The sequence below is a fragment of the Ambystoma mexicanum genome, chromosome 11 (genome assembly GCF_040938575.1).
Source record: "Ambystoma mexicanum isolate Mex_15411 chromosome 11, UKY_AmexF1_1, whole genome shotgun sequence".
Classification (NCBI taxonomy): Eukaryota; Metazoa; Chordata; class Amphibia; order Caudata; family Ambystomatidae; genus Ambystoma; species Ambystoma mexicanum.
In genome coordinates, this window is record NC_090934.1 from 1,323,469,429 (window position 1) to 1,323,494,466 (window position 25,038).

The 25,038-nt window shown below is 48.5% G+C and overlaps 1 protein-coding gene across 5 annotated transcripts in view; it reads left to right on the forward strand.

Annotated features, from left to right (window-relative positions):
* The window catches only part of MAPK6 (mitogen-activated protein kinase 6), a 203,391-nt gene that overhangs the window by 122,045 nt on the left and 56,308 nt on the right, over window positions 1–25,038 (forward strand). For all 5 annotated transcript variants that reach the window (XM_069624839.1, XM_069624835.1, XM_069624837.1 and 2 more), the window contains one exon: window positions 11,336–11,500. In XM_069624839.1, coding sequence (XP_069480940.1) covers window positions 11,336–11,500 — 165 coding nt within the window. The remainder of the gene's footprint in view (window positions 1–11,335; window positions 11,501–25,038) is intronic.

Below are 25,038 nucleotides of genomic sequence, written 5' to 3' on the forward strand. Positions count from 1 at the left end.
TCTTCCCTAGAGGGCTGGTGGGTCACCTGGACAACCACAGCGCCCAGGGAGTCTGGACTCGGTAGGCGTCCCACATCAATTGGCTAGAATTGAAGGCCATATGGCTGGCTCTCAGGGCCTTTCTCCCTCTTATCGAGGGCAAGACCGTTCTTATCCACACACAGACAGCCCCACCAGCATGTACTAGGTCAACCAGCAGGGGGGGGGGGGTTTCCAGATCCCCTCCGCTGTGCAACCCAGCAGTCAGCATGTCAGAACTGTCCCTGGAGAACATCTACCGCATGGCTGTCCACCTCCCGGGGTACTCCAACCTGGAAGCAGACATGCTCTGCAGACTGGGGAGGGACAATTGCGAGCTCCTGGCCCAGCAGGGCGGCAGGGTACTCCACCCTGCTCCTCACAAACTAGCCTTCACAGTGCGGTTCCTGAGCAAGTCACGCTGAAGCACATGAGCCTATCTCAGGCAAACCTAGTGTTCATCCAGGGCGTTGGAAGCAAGGCTACTAGGTGCCAATATATGGGTAAATGGTATAGATTCAGTCATTGGGCCGACTCTAGGGAGATCAAGCCTCTTAAGTGCACCTTGGATGACGTGCTCTCCTTTTTGGCACACCTCGCCCACTCCGGCGTACAGGTGGATACATGCTGCACCTATCTAGCATAGGGGCTTACAGGAATTCGGAGGAGGGCCTCTTCTTCTCCAACCTGGTGTTCAGGCGACATCTGGCGGACCTTCAAAGGCTTTATCCGCCTATAAAGAAACCACACACATGCAGTACCTTAATGTTATGTTGGGCGCCTTGGCACACAAACGTTTTGAGCCAATGGTGTCCGGACATCAGACTGGTCACCATAAGGACAGCCCTGCTCGTGGGCCTCGCCTCAGCTCGCAGAATCAGCGAGATCCAGGCTCTGGGGGCTTCAGAGCCCTACACTATCTTTCACAGGAACAAGGTCATCTTGCAAATGCACCCTGCGTTCCTACCCAAGGTGACCTCCTTCCATCTAAATGAGGAAATAGTCTTACCCACTTTCTTCGCCAACCCCAAGGAGGAGCCTCAGAGGGTCTGGCACTGTCTGGATGTCCGGCCTCCATAGCAAGGTGGATGGTCGCGGCCATCAAGGAGGCCTATGAGGGGCAGCACAAACCTGTGCCAGCTAACTTACATGCCCTTGCGGTCAGAGCCAAGGCCACAGCCATCGTGTTCTGGTCATCTGCAGGGCGGCTACCTTGGCCACCCCTTTGGCTTTCTGTAAGCACTACTGTTTTGATGCCGCCTCTAGGTCAGACGCGGCGTTCGACAGGTGTTCTAAGAGACCTGTTCTTAAGGAGGGTCTCCTCCCCACTCTGGAGCTACATTTGCTTGTAATCGTCCATACAGTATGGAGGAAAGGGGACGGGACGTAATTAAGTTACTCACTGTAGTAATTAACGTACTTAGTCCATAGTCCCCTTTCCTCCATACGTCCCACCTTCACCCCCAACCCCCTCTAATAATACTGGTGTCATTAGGCAATGCTGAATATTGTCGACGTCATTGGGGACTGAGGAGTGGTGCCGGAGGGCGGAGTCAGGCGAGTGCATGCTCCCAGGGCCGTGCCCCCACGCACCTCTAAATTTTAAAGGGGAAGAAGATTTTTCTGGTGAAAAAGGTTCGGTCTCCTGTCCCTTGCGAGGGACGCCAATACAGTATGGAGGAAAGGGGACTATGGTCTAAGTTTGTTAGTCACTACAGTGAGTACTATACATTTTTTTTTTTTTGGAAGACATAGTTAAGTGAAGCCAACCACATTACTTTCGGGGAAGAGGCCTAACCAATTCACAGGTGAGTAAAATAACCGATCGACTTTTCAGAATGGCAGAACATTTCTAAGGTAAGTAAAGCAGCCTTGTATATACTTTCCAGAAAGGTTAGTTCATACTAATGTGCCAGTTTGAATCCTCTAATGAAATCTAGGTAAGCCTTTCCCAGCAGTAAGTGTTCAACACATTACAACCTATGTTAAGTTACTTGGCATTTATGTAGCGCTCTATATATCATTGGTATGATCTCAAAGCGCTGGTAGGTTGAACGCCCTTGGGAACCGCAGTTTGGTAAGTAGAGAGATGGTGTTGTAGGGTGCGTGGGTGCACCAGTTATGTGTGCAGCTGATGCAATTGCCGGATGGTAGCTGCAGCCTTTCGTTAGGTGTGGTGTTGAAGATATCAGCTGGATATTTTCAGTCTGGTGGGTGGACACTCAGGCTGGGGTTGGCTGCGTTAGGCCTGAAGGACACTTATGTGAACAACTAGGCTGGAATGTCATGGGATAGCTGCGTTTTATTAGGGTGGTGAGGTGTTCATGGGGTAGTGCTCGTATGTGAACAGCTATACCGAATTTATCAGGGGTATAGCTGTAGCTCTGTTCTAGTTGTGTGATGTATAGTAGAGAGTAGCCGTAGTGATGTGATATGATGGTTCATCTTTAAAGCTCCCGAGACCAGGCACATGACCAGGAGGGCAGGGAACACAGCGACAGGGGGCTGGGCTTACAGCGATAGGGGACATAGGGATACACAACAGCATGGGGAACGAGAGAGCAGGATACACATAGACACGTTTACAGTGGGCACACACTGGGACTAGAGGGTAGGGTAATTCCATCCATTGCATCAATCCATTTCTTCATTCACTCCATCCATTCCATCAATGCTTCTGTCCATTTGTTCCGTCCATCCAATGCCCTTCCATCACCTCCATTCTATCCATTCCAACCGTCCATTCCATTCCGTTACACCCATTCCATCCATTCCACATACATCCATTCCATCCCCTCCCTCCAGTGATTCATTCTCTACATCCATTCCATCCATCTATTCATTCCATCCCTACATCTATCTATTCTATCCATGCATTCCTTCTTTTCACTCATTCCGTCCATTGACTCATTCCATACATCCTTTCCATCCGTTTCATTCCATCCATTCTGTCTATCCATTCCATTCCATGCCATACATCCATCCAGGCAAATCATGTTTCACTTATTCCAGCTTTTCTTGTAAAGGAGTCCGTTCGTAAATGTGTGACTTTGCAGGGGCGAAGAAAGGGCACACAGCAACGTCACGGGACGTGTTACTGGCTGAGGGCCTCAAGTGGGTAGGATCGAAGAGATCAGTGTTCAGGAATATGGTTGACTATAGTTCACTCAGCAGGCGATTCATTGAAGACAATGCTTGAGTCATATTGTGTATTTATTCATTGTGTTGTTCGGTCGCATCTTTAAGGTTGATGTTGGTGTTATGGAAAGAGCCATGTTTTTAGTAATTTGCAGAATGTCAGTCTTGGGTGTGTTGAATGTGTGGTGTAAGCGAGTTCCACAGAGCCGGGCCAATGCTGAGAAAGAGGATCCTCTGATCCTGACGAGTTAATGGTTGGGATCACTAAAAGGAGGGCAGTGCTTCATCTTGGGGTGCCGGTGGGAGATAATGTTTTAGCTTATCTTGCAGGTATAGTGGGCCATGTGCGCTGCACGATGGGTGATGCACAGGGCCTTGAAGGTGACCCTTCGTCCGACTGAGAGCCAGTGGAGGGTTCAGAGAGCTGGAGAGTTGTGGTCACTTGGACCCAGGGTGAGGTGCAGTTTAGTAGCAGCATTTTGCGCTCTTTGGAGTTTATTAAGGTGGTATGCTGGGACTCCTAGGTATAGGGTGTTGGCATAGTCCAGTCTTGACATTACAATAGAGATAACAGCGGCAAGTCTGTTCGGGAATGTGCGGTAGGGGAAACATGTACCTAAGTGACGACAATTAGACACGTTGATCTGTCGGGAGTCCATAGTGCATCCTAGGATTTTTAGTGTGACAGAGGGTGGGGGTTCGCCCATGGAAGGGGGGCCAACGGAGTGGACGAGGTAGAAGCTCAGTGTTGCTGCATACCATGATTTTGGTTTTAGCGGGGTTTAAGAGGAGGTGCTTTAAAGCCATTCAAAGGTCTATATCTAGGAGGCAGGCTACAAGTTCGGGCGGGGGGGTTGGAGTCCGAGTTGTGGATTTTAAGGATGATTTGGGTATCGTCCGCGTAGTTGTAGCACAAGATATTGTGCAGGCGGATGATTCCAGGAAGGATGGAGATATATTGGAAGAGCAGATTGACGAGCGCCTTGCGGTACTCTTGTATTAACTGAGCGAGCAGCTGAGACAAACGGGGGACAAGCAATGCCAAAGTCAATAGATGTAGAAAAGACTGAAAACTTGTTTGCCTGATCCTTCTGGGCAGTGTCAGACTATTTGTTTCCAATGAGACTTTCTTGTGTTTTCTTTTTTGGTGTAATGTTCTGTCGACGCCCTGATGCCCATGGTTTGCGTTTATATAAATGTAAAGTAGAAGGGTGCCGACAGTCTCAAAGTCAACTAAAGAACAGCAATAAGACCTACCTGAACAATATCAAACGGGCCAGCATCAGTGAAGCAAATGGACTGCACTCGCCCATGAAGGACAACGCGCCCCTGCAAAGAAGGCAGGACAGAGAGCATGCCGAATTCTACCACAAGGCAGAACCTTCCCCGCAGACCACATCAGGGCAAAGCTGAGAAGCATACCAGCGAGTAACCCGGCTGGGTGGCGTCCCTGTGGATACCAGCTGAGTGTAACAGCCAGGCCAGCCAATGTCAATTGAGCAAAAGTCTAGGTGAGCTGAAGAACTTCTTGCAGGTAAGTAAAAGTCTTGCACAGTGTTTTAGAAGTCTTTGTAGAAAAAGTAGAATCCAGTAGGGTCACAAGCTGGGAGACTTGTGAGAGATAGAAGATGCAAGCAACTCTACAGAAGTAACCAAGACAAGCCTCAACTGAGATCAAGTAATGCTACAAGACCAGAGGTAAGTTCTCTTAGACTGTACAGTACCTTTGGTTAGAAGAAAAGGTTCCAGCTGGCTTCTGTTCCTGTGTGGCTCTGTAGATCCTGTTGCTCCTGGGCCTCAGTCGTGGAGACAACAGGGAGTACTTCTGGGGACTCTTACAACACAACACAACGGAACGGAACGGTCAGCGGCAGAAAAGGACTAACTTCTATTCAGCGGCACTTCACGGTTTCAGCACCTCGCGCCACAGCAAATGGCACCAATGCAGTCTCACGCATACCACTGTGGATGTTCCTCGCATCTGGGGTCCAGCACTCTGTTGAGGTGGCTCAGGCTTGGTCAGTCCTGCTTACTGGGAGTCTGGAGGATCTGCAGCTTGGGTCCATCTTAAAAGTGATGCATCTGTTTGGTGTTCCTCTCGCTGGCACTTCGGTTCCAGCAGCAGTGGAAGTACAGCCAGCTACGAGAGGATGTCCAAACGAGTTCACTTTGGAGTTGATTGGTCCCACTAACTCAAGGGGTGAAGTCATCCTTGCAGGGCTTCTCTAGTCGAGGCGAATTCGGAGCTTCAGCACAGCAGCAGGGCTTCACCGGGCAAACCAACGGACCAGGAGTTGCAGCACGCGTCTCTTCCAAGTTCTTCTTCGAATTCCTTCGTCCAGTGGTCGACTCTGCCTTCCAAGCCAAAAATCTTCACCTTTTTAATGCATGTTTCTCACATTCATTCCAGCCTAGCTGTTAATCACACAGCAGGGTGGCTGTCCTTCCCGTACAGCCAGCTAGCCAATCACCTTTTGGGTGCCTTCTGTAACCAGGAGGATTAAGGACAGGGAGTTTCGGGCACGTTCCTCACTTCCTGCACCTGCCAGACATACTGGAGCCAGAGGTGGGCTTCACTCCTGAATCCTGCCAAAAGACAAAACGAACCAAGGGACCAAACCTGGTTTGGTGCGCAGAGTAAATCTCAAGGACCTTTCCAACAAGAAATTGGGGGGGGGAGGTGGGCACTTGGGCCATTTTGACAAAATGGGCACCCAGGGGTGCTTTACTGTAGCTGCGAACGCAGCCCGCAGTAAAAACACACAATGGTAGTAAAAAAACTCTGGACTGCACGTTAACAAAAAGATTGACGCTCGTTATAGGCTTCATACCTCAGAGGAGGTAGCCTTGGCGCCTTGCCCGCTCCCTTCCTCCACAGCGGTGGCTCAGGTTTTGGCCAAAGGGGACAAGCTCCTTGACTCTTTGGGGAGGAAGACCTTTGCTAATTCGGCCCTGCAGTTGCGCCAGGCGAATGCAGAGCTCATATCAGCAGGTGCGAATATGAAAATGTCTAAAGGTCTGTCGGGAGTTGATTTCCTGCGGACAAGCTGGACGATTTTAAGGCTGGCTTGTCAGATGCCAGAGTCCTGGCGCTGGATATGCTTGAGGCTGTGTCGCATCATGTCGACACCTCGGCTCGGGGCCTTATGCTTGGCATGGACACCTCGTCAGGCTTGGCTTCACGCCACAAAGTTTTCCAAGGAGGTTCAGGATAAAGTTCTGGACCTGCCCTTTGATGGCAAAAAAACTGTTCCATTCGTCAACGTATGTAGAGCTGACTAGGACTATGGACAGCACCCAGACAGCCAAGTCCTTGTCCGTTCTGGTTAAACCTCCTTTCAGGGCTCAGAGAACGCACTTGCAGCCTCGGTCCTCCTCTGGTTTTCAGGGGTTTCTGGCTCGAAAGACCCGTAAAGTCGATCCTCTCCCATTGGCGTCGGCAGCAAGGCTGATTTTTTTTTTTTTTTTTTTTTTTTTTTTTTTTTTTAAATTTCCTTTCGGTCCTCTGCCTCCTCTTCAGGATCTGGGGGTCTCGCCACCGAGAAACCCACTAAATGAGGTTTTTCGGCGCTCGCACAAGACCCCGGTGGAAGGGCGCATTGCGTCTCACTGGGAGGCGTGACAGACCATCACCGAGGATCAGTGGGTCTTGTCCATTGCTCGGGCGGACTTTCGCTTGCCCCTTCCCCCTACCCCACCCTTCAATACTCCCTTCCAGCAGTCGGCGAGGCCGTCGCTCAGAGCCGAAGTCCAGCTTCTGTATCTCAAGGCGGTGGAACCCGTTCCCCGAGGGGAGTGCTCCTACTCCCGTCTGTTTACGTTGCCCCAAACCCAACCAGGCTGGCCTGTGCACCATTTTAGACCTTTCCCAGTCCCAAGAGAAATTCAAGATGATCACCCCCTGTCAGATAAAGTCCTCTCTACAGAAGGGAGACTGGCTCAGCGTGGTGGACCTTCAGGATGCTTATATGCATATCCTCATTTGGAGCCTGCATCAGAAATACCTACGGTTTTCCATCTTTACGAAGATATCGGTCATCGCAGCTTGTCTTCGGCTACCGGGTATTCATGTGTATCCGTATTTGGACGATTGGCTGCTTCACAGTCCTTGTCCACTGAAAGCCTCGAGCAATCTTCAGTCTCTCCTCCAGCTCCTATTCCATCTTGGGCTGTCAGTGAACTGGCAGAAATCCTCCATGACGGTCTCTCAGGACTTGATCTTCCTGGATTTTCGTTGGAACAGGATTGATTGCAGTGTGTACCTCATGGGGGACAGAATGGCGGATCTGTTGGCCACGTGTCGGGTGTTTATACAGTCAGAGCATGTCGGCCTGGTGGTTCCAGAGGCTTCTGGGCCTCATGGCTTTGTGTGCTGGCTCTTCCTCTTGCTCGTCTCAAGATGAGGCGGACGCAGATGGCTCTTAGGAGCTCCTGGCTTCAAGCAGTGGATCCAGATTCCAAAATGATACTGGTTCCACCTTTCATGAGGATGGACCTTTTGTGGTGGTCGTCTCTCAGCAATCTGTCGGTGGGTGCTCCTTTCCAGGACCCTTGCCCACGACTGTCACAACAGATTACTCCCTGCTGGGTTGGGGTGCGGCGCTGGATCATCTTCAGGTTTTCCATCTTTGGTCGCCACAGGACAGATGGCTTCATATAAATTATCTGGAGCTCTTGGCGATATTCCTGGTGCTGAAGGCGTTCAACCCAGGCATTGTCAACAAGTTGATGCGTGACCGCACGGACAATGCAGTGTCCATGTTCTATAAACCCAGGTCTCCTCCTCTTGTGGATCTTGCCATTCAGATTTTGGGAATGGGCCATTCAGCATGGTATCTGGCTGGTAGCAGTACACATCCCGGGCCATCTGCATGTCACTGCAGATGCCCTCAGCCGACGAGCAATTCTTAGCCATGAGTGGGAACTGAACAGAGATCCTCTTGGATATTTTTCGCTGTTGGGGCACTCCAGAAGTGGTCCTCTTTGCAACGTCTACAAACAGGAAGCTTCCACTGTATGCCTCCAGGAACGGGCTCGGAGTCTCCTCACTGGGGGATGCTCTCGAGATTTCATGGCACAACATGAAGGCCTACTCTTTTCCGCCCTTCCTCTGATCCATCGGGCACTTTGCAAGCTGAGGAACACAGTGAATTGCTCCCTGCTGTTCATAGCCCCTTGGTGGCCGGCCATGTTTTGGTTTTCGGAGTCGGCATCTATCGATGTGCCTGCTGCTCAAGCTTCCTCTGGTCCCCGATCTGCTTCATCAGAGTAATCCGTAGCTGTGGCACCCCTCCCCACAATCATTCAGCTTGGCGGCCTGGTGCCTGAGTTCAGATCTTTAGAGCGTTTCAATTTGTCCGCGGATAACATGCGCATCATTCAGGCGGCCAGGAAACCCTCTACAAGATCTCAGTATATCAGTAAATGGCTTTGTTTCTGCCACTGATGTTTGGCTAAGCAGCTAGACCCCAGGGAGGCTAATATCGACATGGTCCTGTCTTTTGTTTCGCATCTGGCAGAGTATGGCATCCATGTCTTGTCCTGCAGAACTTATTTATCAGCTGTTGGGTTTATTTGTCCACTGACCAGTGCTCGTTTTCACTGTCTAATCCAGTCATTAAAAGACACTTTGCATGCCTGATGCATCTTTATCCTCCTGTTCGCAACCTGCATCCAAGGTGGGATTTGAATGTGGTTCTTACGGCCTTGTCATAAGCCTTTTGAGCCCATGGCTACTGTCAATTTTAAGTACCTTTCGTGGAAAGTGTCCTTTTTGATTGCTGTGACTTCAGCAAGGCGTCTAAGTGAGCTTCAGGCCTTGTCGGTGGAGCATCCATTCCTTACATTTCATAAGGTAGTCCTGCGAACGAATCCCGCCTTTCTTCCGAAGCTGGTCTGATTTTCATTTGAATCGGTCAATTTCATTGCTTGTCTTCTTCCCAAATCCGGCCTCAGAGGCCGAAAGGGTTCTGCACTGCCTGGGCGTTAGAAGAGCCCTTAAGTTCTATCTGGACAGAACATCTGCGCTTAGGAACTCTTTGCAGCTTTTTTGTGACCTTCGGAAATCCGCAAGGAAAGCCGGCCTCGAAAGCAGCCATCTCCCGATGGATCGCTGCCTGTTTTTCTGAGGCGTATACCATTCAGGTTCTTCAGGCCCCAAAGGGAATTCATGCTCATCTTGTGCGGGGCAAGGCGGCTGCCGTTGCCTTCCAAAAATATGTTCCTTGGGAGACCATCAGCTTTTTATAAGCATTACTGTATGGACCTCAGTTCCAGGGCTGATGCTCACTTCGGTCAAGCTGTGCTTAAGAACCTGTTTCAGTAAGGAGTTTTCATCCACCCGTAATTCCTTTGAGGAGTGCTTGGGAATCTCCCATAAGTATGGAGGAAAGGGGATGGTACGTAGGAGTGTAATAAAGTTACTCACCATAGTGACAACCTTACTCCTAGTCCATAGTCACCATTCCTTCTTACGCCCGCACGCCATCCCCTCTAAAATTTGTCCTGTTATTGCTTAAAGGTCATAGACCTGGCGATAGAAAAGGTCTGATGGGCAATGCGCTGGGCGGGGCTAAGGAGGGCAGGGTTACGGCCGCGTGCGGTTCCCCACGTAAAAAGAGGAAGGATATGTTTTAGAAAAATTGGATGCTTTTTACAAAGTGCTCCGGTCCCGTCCCACAGGACGGAGGAATGTCCCATAATTATTGAGGAAAGGGGACTATGGACTAGGAATAAGGTAGTCACTACAGTGAAGTATAAAGTCCCAAAGTTCAGCAAAAGAGCTGGGTCTCTTAGGTGGGAGGAATTAAGCACTAAACTGACAATCCTACCGAACACTCTTCCATGGTCCATGTCGGGACCACCCCCTGCGTGTTCAGCATTGTCAATGTTCTAGTGGGTTACAACCTGCAGTCAAGACGAAGGTAGCTTTGAAGCCCTCAAAAATATTTATTAAACGTTTAACTAGAGCAGCAACTGCTTTGCAGTCAAGATCCTGAAATACACTTTGACCCCCCAAAAACTCCTTTTATACTTACAGAATCGCTACAGAAAAATAAATACTTGTTTGAAACAGTTTTGCTCTCCATCCAACACCTGCTGCCACTATAACACTCCCCTCTGGTATACCAATTCCTCAACACTGGTTAATTTACCTTCACTACTGCTTCCAAATGAGAAGAAATTATAATGCTGCATACAAAAAGCTTGCAGCAGACTTCAGTCTTGGCCGAGATGCTCCTACTGTCCCCTCCTCACCACCTCTTGGAAAACCAGTCTGTGAATGCAATGCAACCGTAATTCAAACCTCCTCATCCAATAGTCCTACAAAGTGACATGCATGATTGCTACCTGCCATGACCGCAATAAATCAGGCCTCGCACCTTTTAGTCAAGAAGCCATCATTAGACCAGGGCCTCACTTCTCCTTTTCCTCCTTGCTACATTTCGTCCTATTTTCAGTATGTCATTATTTGCAAAGCGAATAGAACAAGGTTACATTTCACATCTAAACCTCATTTGCGTATGACCTACACTATTGCTTTAGGCTAAGCTGTCGGTAGAAACGGGTGTGCGATGGGACTAGGTGCACAAATAAGGAAGTGTTAATCGCATTGTCCTTGGTGTTCTAATCTATAGGCTCCTTGATATTTACATTGCAATCTCCCAACTGCTAGTGAGAGATTTTCAAAATCCCTCTGGTGTGGGGAGAGAAAGGGCACCTAGCCTTTGCAGCAGTCCTGATCAGGATACGCAGTGCCTATATGTGAACAGACACTAATTTTTACCTCTAGTACTTTCGGTCCTAACAACCACCATTAGAACACCATTAGGCGGCTCGGAATTTGAATCTGCTACTAGCAGGGAGTCAAACCTGAGGGTTAATGAGCAAAGAAGGGTTGGCAGTGTTAGTTGTTTTATTTGACTCCTAGTTTATGTTTTCTAAAGCTATTTATGCATACTATGTGGATTCCTAATGAGCGGGTGATTTACTAATCTTAGTTCATCTGACATGTATTAAACTTGAAGGTTTGTTTGAATGCTCATTTAACAAATATTATTTTGCATCCTATTAATACTAGGTGGGTTTATTTGTATTGGACGGCTGACGTGTGGAGCATGTTCTTGTGTCATCTGGTCTTGATTTTTCTGAATGTTTGTCCTTATTTTGTCTCGTTAAGGGGCACATGAGCTTGAACAGATGCAGCTGATTCTCGAATCAATTCCTGTTGTGCACGAGGAAGATCGTCAGGAGCTTCTCAGTGTAATTCCAGTTTACATAAAAAGTGACATGTCTGAGCCACACAAGCCTTTAATGCAGCTGCTTCCAGGCATCAGCCCCGAAGGTAACTTTTAGATTTAGCTTGAACCTTTTTAAGAATTTGAGTGCCTACATATGGCTTGTTTTGCATGTAAAATACTGTTTCTCTGTAACTGCACCAACTAAAGCAAATGTCATATGTTTTCTCTTGGGCCACTTATTGTAACCGTCAAGCAAGCCTTATCAAGTATCCTTGATAGCGCCTCGATGCCCGTGGGCTGCAGTGCGGTCTACAAATCCAAAAATAAAAAAAGTGTTTCATTGTTGTTTTTCTGTAAATTGATTAGTGTTCACATAGAAGTGTAGACATACATTTAAAAACGTTTTGCACACAGTAAGATATTGATGTCCCCAGCCCCCTGGCTATTGAAGTCACCTGAGGGTGTAGGTTGCGTCTGTGGGTCATCTCAAAAGGGTCTTTACTGATTTTAAAATATTAAGAGTGTACAGTATAGAAGTATATTTGTGTTACTGCTTATTCTAACTGACTGATAAATTAATAATTGTTTATTCAAGGAACCTTGTGTAAGAGTTTATTTGAATACTGGTCACTGTGAATCTCTAACTCACCTACAGCTCACATTGACCCCTCTTCAGATGGGCCTGGCTGCTCAACACACTACCAAAACTGTATAGTACAAGCTTATACCAAAGGTTGGGTTTACTATACCTGTGGTCAGAGTTGTGTGTAGTGCACCCAAAGGGTACTGCATACAAACTTTGCCTAAAACAGTGTACCTTTTACACAACGTTTTGTGATAGTTCATCGCAGCTGCATTAGGGGACACAAGGGACACCATTTACCCAAAATGGTGTCTGAACTTTTTTAAGCCCTAACCAAGATGGCCTGTCCTTTTTTGTCTTCATCCACGAGTACCCTTTGAGTGACTGGCAGGACAGGAAGTGGGGGAGGTAAACCGAACCTCCCCTGTCCTTTGTCCTGCAGTGTACCTAAGGGAAGCCAGTTCAGACTGAGGCTGGCTGTCCCCATTTGACAGCAATTCCCAAGTTTGAATGGTGAATGGGATACAATTGGTGGATTCAGCCAGGTTTCCTGGATGCATCCAGAGGGCCTGGGGCTGAAAGAGTGACTACTTGAACAGAAGACTCCAAAGGACGATGACCCCAGAAACTGCTGGTGCCGGCTGAGTAACCGCTGCTGTGTCGACGTCAACTTCCTAGCGGCGGGGAAGATCCAAAGACTCTGAAGTCCCACCCCTTGGACTGGTGGGCCTAACCAGTCCCAAGACGAACTGCATTTTGCGCCATCCCTTGAAGAGCTGTGACCTCCAAAGCCTGCAATTTGCCAATTCCCTGGGACCTTGGCTGTATCGCTGTGCTTGGTCTCCTGAAGCGCAATTTCGCCTGAAACGTTGTGGGCATCCTTCCATGCCTACAGTGACCTGATCCCGCTTCCAAAAGCCCCCTCCCCTAAGAAGAAGACTGAGAAACCGAGAAGTCACTGCTGCGAAAACTGTCCTTCAACCAAGCCTGAAAAAGGTGCCAACGAGCCAGAGCCGAGAAGATCCTTTTTTTGGATGGCCGTCTGCATGAGAGCTGCCGCCAGATCCACTGACGCGGTTTCTTCTATTGCCAAGACCGAGAAACCAGTTCCCAGGTCTGCTGTCGCCTCACTGATGGAACTGTCCTGCAGCAACTGTTTCTTCAATCAAAGGTACTGTCCTAACCCTCATAAAACTAACCTGTGAGACAGGGTTAGAGTACGATGAGTGGACCACCCCAATGCAACTATGGGAGATCTGTAGGGGTACATCATGAAGCTACCTGCACCCCCCCAGCATCACACTATTAAGCAAACAACTTACAGGTTAGTTGTATGAGGGTTAGGACAGTACCTTTGATTGAAGAAACAGTTGCTGCAGGACAGTTCCATCGGTGAGGCGACAGCAGACCTGGGAAGGGAGCACCCTGATTCCCTTGCCTTTGTAAAACTAACTTTACTTGCCTGCAAGTCTTCGACTCCTGCTGGGCACTGCCGTACTGAACCTTTTACCCTGCTCTCCTGCCTTTCCTGCTCCGCCCCTGACCACTGGTGGCCCAGTGACCTAGCTGAACACAGAGACTTGCATACAATAGGGTTGGACTCATTAAAATCAGCTGGATTATAGTTATTAAAAGTTATAAAAGTTTGGAACGGTTTGTATGTATGTTTCAGGTGGTTTACTAAGTGATTTGTTATTACCAATGCTTTTCTAAAGTGATTACAACTGTGGTTTATTACCTAAAGAATACTTCAAAGTGATCTTGTATTATCTTACTATTTTAAAGTGCTTACTTGACTTGTGAATTATCATCTGTGCCTTAGTGTATATAATAGATTTCCTTTTATATAAATAACTCAAGTGTATTAGTGTTTTCTTGAACTAAGTGTATTCTCTGAGTTCTCTGTACCCCTCTACAGCCCTCCCCACTCATTAGAATAAGCCTGGTTGCTTGCCATTCTAACAAACCTTTGTGGTTCAGGCCTAAACTAAGAAGTCTAACCCTGTTCACCAAGGTGGGCTTTTCTAAGGTCTGTCACAGACAGCAGCTTGTGTAAAGGGAAGGGAACGGTAGTCTCCCAAAAAGGGTACTCTCTCCAGGAAAACACAGCCCAGAATAATATGCAGTGGCAACAGCCTGGATCAAAGTATCAAACATAGTTCACAAAAAGACACCTGGAGAGCAGCCCCTAAAGATGAGGGAAAACCCAAAGATATTGTAAAGGAGTTGCAAGCCCAGATACAGGTGACCAGAGACTATCTCAAAATAGTATAGTTGGAGAAACTTTAAAGTGAAAGCAGAACACTGCCTCGTTGAGACTGGAGCCATTCTCCTGACCTTAGTTTGAATAGTGGTAGGGCCATTTAGGATTAGTTTAGGACAGCGGACTTGTTTTTTTTGGGTGTTTACTGATGATCACCCTAGTTATTTATATAGGCTGGGAATATCCCATAGCTATAGTGAGAGCTAGGCCTTTTTCTTATTTAATGAACCTTTCTGGAAATGGCATCAGTGTCCACGTCCTCCTTCTGACACGCCATCCAACTTTAATGGATACTGTCTCATAATGGCATTTATATAATGCAAATCAGACTCCATGGAAGTTAAGCTAGGAAAGTTGCAACAAGAAAAACCTTCCAAACATAAAAACAAAAGTTAGTATTCATGATGACACTTCACAGCAACTGCAACGTATAAAAGGTACTAGCCAATATCGCACAAGGAGACGGGCAGCCACGGAGGGTACTGCTCAAAGTGTAGCCATAGAAAGCCAACCTTCACTTGATCATAAACGTGGTCCTACATAGCATTCCTGTTTTGAAAACGGGCTGTTTGTGGCCTAGGAAATCAAGAGGGCATTTACGCTGATCTCTGCTTACCTCATTACAAGAACCCAGCACAGCCCCATTTCTCCTGAGTGGCAAGCCATAGTGGTGTGTGGTAGGGGAGATTTCTGAAGTCTACCAACATTTGAGATTCTATAAAACTATAACTTGGCATACAGGCCCCAAGGCTGTACTACCCACCGGTTTGGTAGAATGGCAGAGCAGCCAGTCTTATCTTGGAAGCAGGATGTGAGCTGTAGTCAAGTACAATTGACTCAGTAAATACATAGGCCCAAAGAAACTCTTCCACACTTGTAGTAAAATGGACATTTATTTTATATACACAGGGCAAAGTTCTATTCAGGTAAGCAAGTACTATTTAAACTAATCAACACAATAGAAAACATCAGCAATACTTCAGGTGTGTGAACCAATAGTAAGGAAATAAACAGTTCATAAAATCAGTTCAATAGTAAGTAACATCACTTGTTATAGTCACTCAGAAAATCTTCTGTTGTAGGAATAAAAAGGGTTATTCGGCACCAGCAATAGCAGTTCATTACTTGCATAGGCTTGTAATACTTTTGAATGGCTTCAGAGCTTTAGCAGTCCCTCCCTAAGTAGTTGTGAGTTCTTCAGAGTCCATTTGAAGGGCATGCAGGTAAGGCGCAGCAGCACAAAAGGTAAAGTTCCAAAGGATGCTTTGATTTCAAGTAGAATGCTTTTGTTGGTCAGAAAGTTATCAGGGACCTTGGAAAAGGCTCCCTGTGGGCGCACAAGCATTAGGCCTCTGCGAATGGTATGAGTAAACACCGGAATCTGCACAGGAGCAACAAAATTGCTTGAGTTAAGTGTGAAGGACATGCACCATGGAGGCTGCGAAAGATGCAACAGTCCAAACCTTTATTTGTAATGTAACAGGGTACTTGGCAGCGACCACCCAGCTCACCCATCCAGCTAACTGACTTGTCTGGGACCTGGAACCTCTACTCCGCTCCAGACCACCCTGAGGTTCCATGTTCTGTGTGCTGGGAATCAGTGACCATTTACACGGTAATTTCCCACGATGGAACATCTGTAAGCAGAACATATTTACATAAAATGCACTTCAACCATCTCCCTTCTTTCCACTAAACAATAAAACTCCCTCTGTGACTGACAGCCACGCTCCCCTAACTCCACACTACACCATTGACCAGCACTGACACTCCCATATATTTGACCACCTCATGGGCTCTGAGAACCTGGAGTTACCTTTTCGCACTTTGACCGGCACTTCACTTTGTATCACCTGGCCTTATATCAACATTTTTGCAACAACTCCTCATCAAAACTTCTTTTTGCCTTATGCACACTCAGTAGCAATCTCACATTTTCCACCTCCACATTTCCACACCCTGACCTGCTCATCCAACCCAGACACAAGTGTGTATTGGGCTTTGTTAGGTAACATTTTCATATTTATGATAAATCTTCCTGACCTGTCTCACCCCCATAACTTTTTGTTTGGAATTGGTAATTATTTTACCTTGTAGGAATAACTCCCCACTTACCTAGTCTTTTACTCTTTATGGTGACCTTTTTATGTCTCCAAAGTGTTTGATTGGAGTTGTAGTTTCCTATAACTTCTGGGCTTAGGATGGGTTGCCCCTTTGGGCTCCCCTGTTAATTTTGCTTTCATGTACTTGTAGTAAAGGGGGTTTTTCATCCCCCTTTAAATGTTATATAGTGAGCCAGCACACCCCACCTTATGTGGAGTGCTGGGGGGGTACAAACTATCCCCTTGCTTACTTGCCTGTAGCATTTTTGTTACAGTGGCAGGTTTACATTTTAGTCTTATTACATGCAGGCTGTTAAATCAGCCTGCTGATTGGACAGCCAGATGGCGCCTTTCTGTAAAATGCAGGGGGAGATTTCTGAAGTTGTGCTGTAGTTCCTGATAAATACTCAGAACCTGGAAACTGGTGACCAGTTTACCACTGGATCTGATTTCCAGCGACGAGAGAGCCTGCTGTGTAATCGGAGCCTGTGGTAACCCTTCCCAATCGACCGGGAGTCCCAAACGCAATGACTCCTACCCAGAGCCTGATGAGAACTAATAATCTCAAGAAGACCTGCATTTTGAGCCATCCCACAACGTGCTGCAACCTTGCTGGGCTTCAATAACCCATTACCCTGGGACCTCAAGCCATTGTGCGGTCCATGGTCTTCCAAATCTGTCTGAAACGAGTTGCCTCCTTCTGGCTCTCCAGAGACCCGCTTTGAATCCCTGAAGTCCCCTCACCAGAGTGCAGGACTGAGAGAGTGAAGAGAATCTGACCGGCAATAGTCGTTCTTCATCTGGCTGCTGTAAAAAAGCACCACATCCACCTAGCTGTGAGAGTCTGTGACATATCCATTGCTGGAAGCCGCCTCCGACGGCTGCTGCCGCAAGTTCCTGTCCAGTTCTTTAGTCACCAGACCAAGAATCCAGAGACCGGGTCCTGTGCGGCTACATCCTGAAGGCATTCACTCTAAAGCGCTTCTTTTCTCCTAAGGTACTGTGTGGGCTTGGGTATTAATTACTCAGTCTGATGTGCATTCTGTGATGCTGAGTGGGTGATTCGTGTGGTTGGGAATGTGTCCATACCACTTGCCCAGGCCTATTGCTGGAATACATATAGGGATGATTCTCCGAGGTCCCTGAACATTTTACCTTTGAACACTTTAACTTTGAAAGTGAAGATTTACTTGTTTAAAGAAGATCTCCTATGGAACCTTTGCTGCAACTGAACCCTATCTCAACCTGCCTACAGCTGGAACCTAGATACTAGGGTCCCTCTTCTGCCTCTGAGAAAACTCATGCAATAGACTAGGGAAGGACTGGATAAGAAAAGGCTTCTGTCCTTGAAGTATAACAAGTTTAAAAGTACTTACTTGCTTAAAGAATTAGTGTGGTAACTCTGTCTCTGTGAAAGAAGTTACAAAGTAAAGTTTATGCTTACCTTTTGAGTTGCATTCTGCCCCTCTAAAAGTGTATATGTTGCTTTGAATGGTGTTTCCTCGCTTCTAAAATAGTATGTTTTGGTACTGTTTTATCATTGCTTAACTGAGTGTAAAAGCTTACCAATTGGGTTTACCTACCTTGAATAACGTTGTGTTCTTAAAGTGTACCATAGGGTATTACTTTCCCTGATCTGCTTTATACAGACCTAAAACAGTCCTTAAGTTAATAAGTCCCTCTTAAAATTATATGGTTACTTCACTTGAATAGCTGCTGCTATTCTCAAATTGTAACACTTGGTTGTGCCTCCCTTTGAAACTTCTTCAGGCATTTTCACAATCGTCATAGGGTCAATTACTTACCTTGAATAACTTTGTGTTCTTCATAAAGTGTAATAGGGTTTTGCTTTCCCTGGTTTGGTTAGTGTAATCTTCTTGTAAAGGCAATTCTCCAGCATTGGATCTTTCATGGATTCACATGTTTAGAACATTCCCCGTCGTCAGGCTGGGAATCCCCGGTACATTATATAGACCCTTTCCCGTAGGAAAATTTTTTTCGACGCTTATGCGTCCTATCCACCTCGTTTTGTATCATGCGTGCCCGTACCGTCAGGACGTCATGATATAAATACAGGCCCCGCCCCCGCGCTCCCTCAGATTTCAACCGTCTTTCAAAGTAGTGGGATCCTCGTGATTACTACTAGTGGAAACTAGGTTGTTTTTTTCTGTTTCGCTTCGGCGACGTTCAAATTCTGGAGAATTATGTCTGGAAAAGCGTTATTTCGCCCTTGTGCGACATGTGGCCTCAAAAAAGTTTATGAAGGAGATGGCCACATGGATTGTATCTACTGTCTCCACCCGCACCACACGGCGGATACATGTGAGATATGCCAGGGTTTCTCCCAAAAAACCCTTAAGGACCGTAAAAGAAGGCTGGTCGACTGGCTTAATGACGGAGCGGGTGCCTACCCGGCTTCGGAAGTTGGCTCCACGGCCTCCAGGAGCAAGTCGGAACCTCCATCGAAAAAGGTACGGCCAGCGGAAATCCGCGCTGAGGACAAGCATAAGGGGAAGCATGCTGGGTCTTCCTCATCACATAAAAAGCCCTCCTCCTCCTCCTCATCTAAGACGGAGAGGCAAGCGCTGTCAAAATCCTCCTCAGGGGACCGTCCCAGGTCTTCCATGAGTCGAGATGGTTCAGCCGGGAAGTCGGCATCGAAATCGGCGACGAAGTCTAAGGGCTCGACGACGACGACTTGCTCGTCGACATCGGTGTCCTTGACGATGCCTATTACCGTCCAGGCAGCAGCGGTTGGGATTCCTTCGTCGACGGAGACTCAGTCTATGGCTTGGCTGCCAGAGGTCTATGACCCGATCCCCCCTGAAGTCTTACTGCAGCCAGACACGGCCTGCTCGGCGGAAGGTGAAGGTGACACGGTTCTGCAGCCATCGGATTTAGGCTTACGGCCTTCCACGTCGGCGACGACGACGAGTGCGAGTGGGGGTATGGTACCTATATCATCAACGTTACTGACCCCCCAGACAGTTCTGTCTCTGGATGTGCTTAATACTCTTCAGAAGCTCCTGCAACGGCTGGATACACAGATCCCTCAACCTGGGACGTCATCGTCACTTTTTTCTGTACCTTCCGTCGACGAGCAAACTTGTACGGCTCGCTCGACGACTAAAAACCCATCGGCTCCCCAGGCGGTAAAAGATCGTCCTCGAGCGCAGGAGGAGGGTGAGTTGTCGGAGTCCGATTCTATACTGGGTGACTCTGGGTCAGACATCTCCCTGTCACTGTCGAGGGACCCAACATGGAGTTCGGATGTAGAGGTAGAGTCTACGAGGAGCCAGACACAGCCATCTCCCCCGGATGATGTGGGAGCCTTCCATGCAATGATGGGAAAAGCTTGTTCCGAGTTCGGCTTGATTCCTGAGGAGCAGAAGAAAGACTGTTTCCTTTTTGACCATATGGGTCAAAGGAGGAAATCGGTATTTGCCATCCCAATTCTGGACCACGTGTGGCAAGAAGGTCTCAAGACGATGCGCCATCCGTTCTCGGAGCCAGCTATAAAGGGACGGATTGAGAATAAGTTTAAAGCTCCGGAGTCCACTCCAAAATGTTTAACATCACAGCCTCTGTCTGACTCGGTGGTGTCGGCGGCAGCGGCTAGGAAGGCCAGGGTACAGCAAAAATGTTCAACGCCACCAGAAAGCGAGGCTAGGAGGCAAGACGCCTTTGGAAAAAAGGTGCTCTCGGTCGGTGCGACGACAGTAAGAGCAGCCAATTCCTTAGCGATCGTGTCACGATATGATGGAGAAATGTGGCACAAACTAGCCCCTATCCTAGAACATCTGCCAGACGAACACCGGAAAGCAGCTATGTTACTGGTGCGGGATGGCGAAGAGGCCTCGAACCACGCAATTAATATTGCAGTTGACCTAGCAGAGTCTGGCTTCAAACAAATCAACCATGGAGTAGTACTTCGTCGACAAGCGTGGCTCAAATGTACTACTTTCCGTCCTGAAGTCCAGTACAAAGTCCTTGACATGCCATGTGAAGGGGAACACCTGTTTGGCGAAAAGGTTGATGAAGCGTTGAAGGGGATGAAAGAAGACACGGATACTGCTAGGTCCCTCGGCGCCCTCCAAACGGGTAGAAACTTTCGCTCTTTTCGCCCCTTTAGGGGTGCTTCTGGAAACTCCCGCTTTGGAGCCTCGAGGGACCGTGGATTTAACAGGCCCTCGTACTCTTCGCAAGGGTTCAGACGAGCGTCCCAGTCGGCACGTAGAAGCAGACTATCAAGCCTCCAGGCGGCGAGGCTCGGGTCCATCGTCGACGAAGAACAAGCAAACCAGCAACCAATGACGGCCTTCGGAACGTCCTGGGGGGACGAGTCTCATCACTTCGACCAATGGAAATGCATCACCACAGATCGATGGGTTCTAGACACGATTCGCATGGGTCATGCGCTACAATTCAAAGACAAGCCTCCACGTCTTCCGCCTGTATTCTCGACACAGCCCCACCTCCGAATCTTACGATAAGAGGCGGCGCTTATGTTGCGAAAAGGGGCGGTAGAGAGAGTTCCTGTGGCACAGGAAGGACAAGGAGTTTATTCCCGGTTCTTCGTTGTCAAGAAGCCAAACGGCAAATGGAGGCCCATTCTCGACCTGAGGGTACTCAACAAATAGCTAAAGAGCCTAAAATTCAAAATGCTAAAGCTCCAAGAGGTTATCAGGTCGGTGCAACCCATGGATTATCTATCGTCACTAGACCTTCAAGACGCTTATTTTCACATCCCAATACGCCCACGACACAGGAGATATTTAAGGTTCGTCGTCGGGAGAAAGCATTTTTAGTTCAAGGTCCTCCCGTTCGGGCTCAAGTCCTCCCCCAGGACGTTCACCAAGTGCTTGGCCCCTATAGCGGCCCATTTAAGGAAGGATGGTCACCATGTCTATCCATATCTAGACGACTGGCTGGTCAGAGGTTCGTCCAGGGAACAAACACGAGACAGTCTAAGGGCCACAATGTCCCTCTTACAGGAACTGGGCTTCGCAATAAACTTCAACAAGTCCTCCGTAGAGCCTTCGAGGACCTTGGTATTTCTAGGAGCGGAGTTTCATACACACACAAGCCTGGTGAGACCATCCAGCGAAAGAATTCAGAAACTTCAAAGCAAGGCGTCGGAATGGAGAGGCGGTACCAAGGTTTCAGTGCGCAAATACATGTCCCTGCTAGGGACCATGTCGTCCTGCATTCCGTTAATAAACAACTGCCGTCTGTTTATGAGGCCTTGCCAGGAATTTCTAGCGGACCGTTGGGCGCAGAGCCGAGGTCGCTGGTCCGACAGACTGGTCGTCGACGAACAACTAGTACAAGCACTCTGCTGGTGGAGAGTGTCTACTCATCTAACGAAAGGAATGCCTCTACTGGAACCGGAGTTCCAAAAGACGGTGGTGACGGATGCATCGCTGAGCGGATGGGGAGCTCATCTGGATACGTTACAGGTACAAGGCCAGTGGTCGTTGCAGGAGTCCTCCCTGCATATCAACCTGCTAGAACTGAGAGCAGTGCGATGGGCTCTGAAATCTTTTCTTCCTCAACTGAGGGACTCGGTGGTGCGTGTCATGACGGACAACACCACTACGATGTTCTACTTGAGGAAACAAGGAGGGACACGTTCCAGGTCCCTATCGACGGAGGCACAGAAAATCTGGCATTGGGCCCTGCAACACAACATGCAAATCTTAGCGTTCCACCTGCCAGGCGTGAGAAATGTGGAAGCCGATGCCCTCAGCAGAGAAATGAACGAAGTTCACGAATGGGTGCTGAACGACCAACAACTACAACAAGTATTCAAGAAATGGGGACATCCTTCCATAGACTTGTTCGCGACGAAGAACAGAAAATGCCATCAGTACGCAAGCAGATGGCCTCAGCAGGGCTCACTGGGGGATGCGTTCTCCTTCCCATGGACGAACAAATTCCTGTACGCATTCCCTCCATTTCCCCTTGTCCGGAGGACGTTGCAATGGATCCTCAGGTACCCATGTCGGGTAATTCTGGTGGCCCCGTACTGGGCCAGACAGGTGTGGTTTTCAGACCTGCTAGACTTAGCGGCGGCGGAACCGATGAGATTCCAGAAGACCCCCGACCTTCTGTCTCGACAGGAGGGTGTCGTTTGGCATCACGACCCGGACAGCCTCAAGTTGACGGCCTGGCTCCTGACTTCGCCGAATTCGGTCGGCTAACGATTCCGGAGGACTGTCAGCGTATCCTGCAAGCGGCAAGAGCACCTTCCACAAACGCCTCATACGCGTACAAATGGAGAAGTTTCTGTCAGTGGTGTGAGGATCAACCAGGTTTGGCCCCGCAATCGATTAAGCCGGAACAGCTCCTTCCATACTTGCTGTTCTTAGCTCAAAAGGGCCTATCGGTATCGTCAATAAAAGTACACCTGGCCGCCATTTCCAGGTTTACTCGTCGACGGCATTCGGCACCATTGTTTAGCGACCGCCTGATTAAGCACTTCCTTAAAGGCCTCTTTCGGAGTTTCCCTCCAGAGAAGAAATTTCCGCCGGAGTGGAGCCTCAATCTGGTCTTAACGTCTCTTATGAAGCCTCCTTTTGAGCCAATGTCATCATCGTCTCTAAAGTTTTTGTCGTGGAAATTGGCCTTCCTGGTGGCCATCACTTCAGCCCGACGTATTTCAGAAGTTCAGGCTCTAATGGTAGACCCACCATACTTACGATTTTTCAAGAACAAGGTAGTCCTAGCCACTAACCCACAGTTCATACCAAAAGCTCCTTCGGTGTTCCATAAACACTCCTCTATTGTGTTGCCTACGTTTTTTCCGGAGCCATGCTCGGGAGCGGAGCGCACGTTACACACATTGGATGTAAAAAGGACTCTTAAGTTTTATCTTCATCGTACGCAACCGTTCAGAGAAACGAGACAGCTGTTCTTGGCCTATGGGTTGGGTGCTAGAGGAAAAGCCATTTCAAAGCAAGGACTGTCAAGATGGGTGTCATCTACCATTTCGTACTGCCATTCCAGGGCAGGGAAACCTCTTCTACGACGGCCAAGAGCTCATTCAACTAGAGCAGCGGCATCGTCGACGGCACTGTGGGCCGGAGTCCCTCTGGGGGACATCTGCATGGCGGCTACCTGGGCGGCTACACACACCTTTACCCGCCATTACTGCCTGTCGCAGCAACATGCCGAAGATACCCGGATGGGACAGGCAGTGCTCCGACACCTATTCCAATAAGGTAAGCCCCGGCTGAGGGGTTGAATCCTGTGGAATTTATGACTGTATGTGGTTCGTTTTCCTATGTTAACGATTACTAATGTATACATGATCATAGGGAACGGGCTTTGCGAAGAAAGTATATGGGTTTGCATGCACGCCTCCTCTTGGGGGTGGTACTGCTATGTAATCTATTCTAAGCATGTGAATCCATGAAAGATTCAATGCTGGAGAAGGGAATAGTTTCTTACCTGTAACTCCGTTTCTCCAGCATTGGTATCTTTCATGGATTCACATGCGCCCACCTGCCTCCCCTGAACATGCAAACCGGTTCCCCCACTACTTTGGGGGCCGAAATCTGAGGGAGCGCGGGGGCGGGGCCTGTATTTATATCATGACGTCCTGACGGTACGGGCACGCATGATACAAAACGAGGTGGATAGGACGCATAAGCGTCAAAAATGTTCCTACGGGAAAGGGTCTATATAATGTACCCTGGATTCCCAGCCTGACGACGGGGAATGTTCTAAGCATGTGAATCCATGAAAGATACCAATGCTGGAGAAATGGAGTTACAGGTAAGAAACTATTCCCATACCCCTGAAAAGACACACACCGGAGGTGTAATAAGTGTCTACCTCGAGACCACCACAAGGAGTCCTGTCGGTATTGCAAGCTTTTACAGCGTAAGAAGATAAAAGAATGGCGAGTAAAACGGTGGTTGGCCTACGCCATGATACAGGCCGAGGGTAGCTCCGCCGCTGGCGCCTCGAGTGACGAGGAACTGAGCGACAACCGTGGCTCTGATGCAGAGGACATTGACCTATCTCCGGAGCAGTCACGCTCCGAGACGTCTGTCCCCGGCAGGCAGGCCACCGGTTCTGCTATGGGGAGTGTACACTCTGGCGACAGGGACGCACACACTGCACACAAAGGAAAGCGCACAACTCCCCGGGCCTCCTCGACGGACTTGTCCGGACATCCAAATACACCAGCGGGTATGGCGATATCTTTGGAATCCACAGGGTCGGCCGCCCTCCCCGCAACAGTCCAGGTGGCATGCAGCCGGGCACTCCAGTGTCAAGGGTGTCGGCACCAAAGTTCATAAAAGCGTTGAGATGCATCCTTGGGAGCGCGCCGACTCATACGGTTTCAGAAAACCTCGACGAAGCCGCTAGGGTCGTCGAAATCGCTTCCACACACGATGGACACTAGCGAGAGTCTCGTAAACATCGTTGCAGCGGCAAATGGGTCTAAAGACCAGTCGAAGGACGCATCCAAACGTCAAGAAGGGCAGGAAGAATATTCTGAAGTTTCCCAGCCCCTCTCTAAGACTCAGACAAAACTTGACGGCTTAAGAACACAGGTCCCCAAGAAGAACCCCCCCCCCTCCCCCTTCAGACCCTGCTGGGTCATCCTTATGGACAAGGGAAATGTTTGAGGGGTACGTTGAATAAACTTGTGTTGAATTTGTGGACTTTTTGGAAAAGTTG